This window comes from Rhipicephalus sanguineus, chromosome 4 (genome assembly GCF_013339695.2).
Source record: "Rhipicephalus sanguineus isolate Rsan-2018 chromosome 4, BIME_Rsan_1.4, whole genome shotgun sequence".
Lineage (NCBI taxonomy): Eukaryota > Metazoa > Arthropoda > Arachnida > Ixodida > Ixodidae > Rhipicephalus > Rhipicephalus sanguineus.
In genome coordinates, this window is record NC_051179.1 from 449,391 (window position 1) to 456,020 (window position 6,630).

A 6,630-nucleotide genomic window follows, 5' to 3' on the forward strand; every position below is an offset into this window, starting at 1 on the left:
CCCCCCCCAATGCTTTCCTTGGCTTGATTTAACAGCTAGCCTCATATGGCTGACACTGAAAATTCAGCTATGCCATGGTGTCACGACCAAAAGTAGTTTGTGACACACTGATATGATACCAATTCCAAGTTAATGAGCACCTTGTATTAGTCACTACTTTCCCAAGTTGTCATCGATTACAGAAGGTTTAGGCGAGCAGCACCTGCAGTCTAATCACTCGCATTTGGCACTGTGAAGCACTGCACAGTACTGCCTCAATCTTGATATTTGGCAAGCACGCTAGCGACAAGTAGACAGCTTAGTTGCAAAGTAACAAGGGAACCAAGTGGGTGCCCTATGACAATGATGAATTGGCTCAGCACTGAAGCATGTGTGAGGTTCAGCTCGTCTTCTTACACAAAATTGTGTGTGCAGTAGCATTCCACTTAAGCAACTGTCTGCAGATTGCTGGCATAAACACGTACGAGTACAAGTGGCTGTAAAGATTAAGTTACAATTGCCTGACAATAGCTAGCGTCTCCTGGTAGCTGTAATTTCTTAATTAGTGCTCCATTAATTAGCCGCCATACTCCACTCCCCCTTGGTAACAGCACACGCCTGTATCACTCACTTGGCCTGCAAGAACTGCTCCTTGGAGTGCTTGGCAGGTGGTGGCCGGCCGGAGCGGTGGTGGCCAGGCCAGTAGTGGTGGTGGTGATCACTCTCTCGGGGAGTCAGAGTGAACTTCAGCAGGTGATTCAGGTTCACCTTTCGATTGCCCTTGCGGAGCGCTTCTTCCACACAGTCATCCTGCAGGCTGCGTGCTACCTGCACACGACATTACAGACAACACGTCACATTTGGGAAGGATACACCACACCCCTGAAGGGGGCCTAAAAACAGACATTTTATCACCTTGTCAAGGTAAGTGGCAAGTGCTCTTTCAACACTACTTTCATAGATGCGGTGAATAATAGTGGATTACTAGTAGCAGAGAAAACTAATGCCAGACGCCTCGTTTCTCAATTTCGTGCCAGGGACTGTGCACTAGTACATTGGTACGTCTTTCAAAGTACCTTACAATACATGAACTACGGCACTGCACCACCTACGGGAAATGAGCCATTTGCAGCTTGGCCCTTGGCAGCTGCAAATCGTGTGCTACTGAATTTCAACAAGCCAAGCAGTGCCATCGCTACAATGTTGGTGTTGGCATTGGCGCCATCGAGGCTCGCTTTTAGTTTTCCCCATCATCTTCCTGATCTTAGTGGCATCCTACTTGAAGTCTCGAGCACCGTACGCGTTGCTCCACCCTTTCCAAATATCATCCCTGTGACAGCAGCCACTGACCTGACCGCGCTGTCCCTGTGAGTTCTGATGGGGCGACTGCGCAGCAGATGGCGGCTGCCCCTTGGGCTGAGGCCTCTTGTCTGGGGTCGTGCGGTTGCGCTGGGGGGCAGGTCGACGACCCTCCCCCTGCTGGCCACTCCACTTCCCACGGCGGCCTCCTCCTGAAGGACCACCGCCACCACCGGGCCACTGCTGCTGCTGCTGCTTGTTGCCCGAACCATCTGTAACAAATAGAAAAGGGACTACGAGTTTTTCAAAAGGACAGGCACCTACATCACGTGCAACCTGCGTGTAGAGCTGAAATGAGCCACGCATAGTCTAATGCCAGTGTCACACAGGTATTTGGAAAGCCTCCCAGCTGATATCCATTGACTCAAAGGTCAAGCTTAAGCTGCTACACGGACACTTTCTGTAGTGGACGCTATGTTGTACCTTGGTTTGTAGCTAAGGGATGGCGCTCATAGCATGCGGGCACCACCTGGCATTGGGTATACAGTTGAGTCACTAATGAAGGACTTCTTGTTGCTACGAGCAAAGCTTGAGTCCTTATTCGGCGTCTCTGAGCATTACCGAAGGTTGCCGAGTCAGTAGTGTATTGAGTCAACGAAGCACTGCTACAACTCTACCAAAACCCCGAAGGCCATTGCGTAATGGAAACGGAAACAGGCACAAACATGCCCTCTTGTTCACAATGTGCTCATACTCACAATTAAAAAAAAGATCAAACAAGTATGCTCTAAAAATGGTATGTATGTTACCGCTCATTTAACAAACTACAATTGCCACTCGAAATGTGCGAACTGCACATAATCTCAACCATGGCAATGTGTGGGTATTTTAGAGAGAATGTGCCAGCCACAAATAGCGGCGCAAATGTTGCCACAGTTTTGCTAGTCAACCTAAGAATACATGTATAACAATGTATAAACAATTCATTAGAATGTTCAAACAAAAATAAGATATTTTTGTGTTTTTAAGTAGATTCAACATAAAATTATTTTAATGAAAACAAAAATGAAGATTCACAGCGCCACACAATCTTTGCGAGAAACACCTGAACCACTCAACAGCCAGCCATTCAAAACTGCTGTGTAGCAGCACCACAACTCCACTCAGTCGACAAGAGTTGTGTGGAGTTTGTAAGGCCATCAACCAGGTGGCCTTCCAAGAGTGCCTGCGTGACAGGGCTATAACCTAAACAAGGGACTACGGGGATACAGACATATCTAGGAAACTTAACGCCACTTTGAGCCCCGAGGTGTTTCTGTCTACAAGAATTAAGAAGTTTATCCTACTCACAAACCAGCACCTACATGCCACTTCAGCGACTCCATATAGATAAGCAGTCACAGGATTTAAGGTAATGGACAGTTACTATTTATGGTTACCTCAGCAGGGCAACAATAAATGGCATGCTTTCAACATTAGGAATGCTAATAAGCATTAGCAATTATAAATTATTTACACTAAAGATGCACCAGTCCACAATAAGAAAAGCTTTCCTATTTTATTACTGCAGGTGCTGGTTACGAAGTCATTAAATTTGTGCCAAGACATGAAACTACAACCACGCATCTGTTATTACCTGGCCAGAGTTTCATTAGCTAACTATGGTAACTGCTTGCGAAACCAACATGGCAATACTAAATATTCTATAAACTTGAAGTCATGCATCCATGTTTGTATTATCCATGCCACAAGGGCATAGCAAAATGACATTAACTCGCTAATGTTTTAAGCTTAAATGTCATTTGTGCAATGCCACATGCACAAGCCTGTGCTATCTGCATAAAAGTCACTGACAATGTGTTCAGCAGAACCCATTCAATTGCAAAATGCCCATTCCTGACATCATTGCTTGCACAGTGTAACTGGGTCTTTTAGCAGTGCTGGATTACCACGTGGAAAGTGCGGTAATACCATACTGGCTGAAGAGTGCTCACGCACTGCATGGAAATTTTACCGTATGGAAACTCTTTTGCTAACACATACCAGCAGTGCATCATGCTCCAGAATGTGGCTCGTACTTGGCTTGTGTTCGATATCATTGATCCTATCGCTGCTGCCCACAAACTTATGCACTCTTCCCCAAACAATATTAGAGTTTTAGTGCGTCCGCAAACTTCTCAGCATTAGCATTTCACCGATTACGATAGCCACAAGGATGAGCGGCATGGACAGGTGGCGCCATCTGACTCTGAAGAGATCAACCAGGCAAGCACATTAAGTAAAAAAATGTGTTCCGCTTCATTTCCTGCAGGATAATTCCAAATGCATAATTCGGCAATCTAACTTCAAATGCACTGGCTTCAAGAACATTTAAACATCGAGGACATTTGTCGAAACAATTATTTTGTGATAGGATGTATTTTAGTCTGCAGGACCTGTGTTAACAATATCATAATCATCACTTTACTGCATGCATAGAGCAACTTGCGCAGCTGAAATGTTTTCAGGACTGTGGTATGCAAACACAGACCAGTAATACAGCAATGGAAATTACGCTGTACTACTGGCACTGCTAAGACACCCTATCGAAACATACAACATGGCCTTTAGCATGTAAGCAATGTATTATACATGACTTTCAACAACACTCGTGTCCAGGGTTGTACGTGACAGACTTCTACAGGTTGGTGTTGCGACAGCTTTTAGACAGCTTGCACCACATCGCTTTTGGTATTTCGATTCGACATGCAGCGGCTGAAGTTGCCACAGTCATTAGCAATGTTGTAAAGAAGACTGCAACCCAAGCTAATGTCAACCTTAATACACTTATTTTCACATTTCACTAGTCTCAAAGGTAAATTAAACTTTTACGCCCTGTCTGTCATTTTCACTTCAGCCTGTTCAAAGCGTTTTGTTCCCTTTCATAGAGCACTAACATGCCCAGTCAGGTACGCTGCTGTAACTGCATGTTTATTTATTAGCCCAAAATTACTCCCTTCAGAAGACTATCACCAACATAAGTGACATTAAACTTGAATGCGTGACAGCACTGCCGGAAAAAGTTATTTCGGAACTTAAGGCATAATAATTTAATTTCTTGTGTCCACATGGCACAGGGATTAGACTAGCTGATCGCTCGATGCCTAATCGCTATGTTACTTCTTTTTTTTTAAACTAACAACTATGCACAACATGTCACATGCGAACACGAAATATGATTTTTGATTTCTAATACCAAATATAGTACAAAATATAGATTCTATAGAAACAATGCTATTATTTCCTACCTTCCAAAACATGAAGCATAAATGCAACACTGTTGTCTCTAGCCTTTTGGCAACAAGAGGCCTGGGATGCGCAAATAGGAGCATCCTTGATACAGCTGTCCTCGCAATCGATACAAAACATGGACAAGACCCTTGGCTGCATCGGTCTTTTGAACCATGGTACAAAAATTTACTACATCAGCACTGCACCGCTGCACTAGCCTACAACAAAGTCAAGCAAGGCCCATCCCTGCAATTTTTTGCCCAAACAGGTAGAAGCAGCTGCGCTATCAGCCCTAGCACCAGCTTCCATCAGGGTCGGACCACCATTTTCGTCAGAATCGACATAATGCTTATCCTGCGAGCGTTGACAGGAAAAAAAACGCCAACCGCTAAAGCTGTAAATAACTTCATTATCTGTACTCTAAAAGAACTGCGTTGAAATAATATCGACGTTTGGCTTCACCTTGGAACGCTTATCGAGTGCGACGACTTTCACCGATGCTTGCTGTTTCTCGGTTACTGACACGGCCGCAAACATCCTGAACGTGATTGCCGTTTTAATTGAAAATAAAAAAATAAAAAGCTGTCTGTAACTATCATACCAAACTGAACTAATACGTGAACGGACGTGATTAACAACGTGCTAATAAGGTAACACAGAGGTTGCATGTTCCGAACTGAGGCGACCACAATAGCTGATTCTCGAAATGGTCGCGCTCGAGCGCTAGGCACCTTAGCGCCCGCGGCAGTAATGACACAGCAACTTTTACTTTTCAAATGAGCAGTAGAGAGCCTTTCGCACTGCAAGTGCATTACTAAGAGGCAGTTCTTGCTGGTTGCGAGTAAGGAAAACCGAAAGTGACCCGACAAAACATTGCATGCACGACAGAGCGCCTCGATAAGAAGTGGCGCTGAAAATGTTCCCAAGAGCGACATTCTACTGTTCTACCTACCACGCAAACACAGCAAACGTGCTTTCCATTGATTGCTCTTAATGGTCAGTGTGTTCGGCTACGACAGCTGCGTCCACTGACATCGGCAGCCGAGGCGGCGCAAGGAACCGAAACTAAAAAACATCTATTCACCGGGAAAACGAGCACTGGGTTAGGCCTATGAGAGTGGCGTTTCGCAAGCCAAGCGCAATTGGTGGTATCCCTAAACACGACACGGCTTCGCGGTAGGTCGGCAAAAGTAACGTGACGAGACGACCGATCCTAGCTGCCGAGCCTGCAAGCGCCAGTACACGTCGAAAAGCAACGAACGTTAAGCGCTGAAAGTAAGTGCGCAGTTAGGCTGTCGCACGATAAGCCCATTGCGTAGCGGGCGAGCCCCCACCTTGCTTGCTCTTGGCGTCACTGTTGGCGTTCCCCTTGGGAGCCGAAGACGAAGACCGGGCAGAATTTTTCTTGTCCATCGCTGGGGACTCTAGCATGGACGGCGACGACGCAGACACCGTCGTCGGCGACGGCAACGCGCTGGCACAAGCGGTGGCGACTCCGAAAGGAGTTGCGATAGCTACCTGGGTCTTCATGGCCGAAACAATTCAGAAGAGCTGCATATTGAAACACCGGGAAATAAAACTGTGCTCTATAAAAGAGACCAGTGCTAATTTGGAATGGGGGCCGGAAGGCTAGGCGAAATCGAGATGACCAGGAGGCGGGGGACGTCGGAATCCCCCAATCGTCCAATTTGGACGAAATTTGAGCTAAGCACCGAATGGAACGTCCTGCTTCGTCGCAATATGGCGACGACGGCGGCAACAGTCACTGTTGCCAAGAGAGTTTGTACGCCGCGGCTGCTTCGGAGCGCTTTTGTGGCGGAAGCACGCTGGCGGAAGTCATGAGCACGCATGGCACGGGCAGGCACACGTGTTTTCATGTTCACTATAAATTTCTAGCCGCTAAACAGAGAATCAAAATGCGATTTGCCGTCGGTAATAATGGCTCGATATGAAGCAGTGTAAAAGGGTAGAGTTTGCAGTGAACTTGTTCCTCAAGCACGCTTTTTTTTTTAAAGAGCAGCAAAATGGCAGATAAAAAATGTTCTTGTGTACTGAGAGGTGTATTTTCTAAATCCTGCGCTA

The 6,630-nt window shown here is 46.0% G+C and overlaps 1 protein-coding gene across 1 annotated transcript in view; it reads right to left on the reverse strand.

Moving 5' to 3' along the window:
- The window catches only part of LOC119389282 (RING finger protein 10), a 49,494-nt gene extending 43,171 nt beyond the window's left edge, over positions 1-6,323 (reverse strand). The window contains exons 1-3 of the mRNA XM_037656483.2: positions 5,883-6,323; positions 1,330-1,550; positions 611-807 (exon numbers count right to left, since the gene is read on the reverse strand). Coding sequence (XP_037512411.1) covers positions 611-807; positions 1,330-1,550; positions 5,883-6,078 — 614 coding nt within the window. The 5' untranslated portion in view covers positions 6,079-6,323. The remainder of the gene's footprint in view (positions 1-610; positions 808-1,329; positions 1,551-5,882) is intronic.
- Between the last annotated feature and the right edge of the window lie 307 nt (positions 6,324-6,630).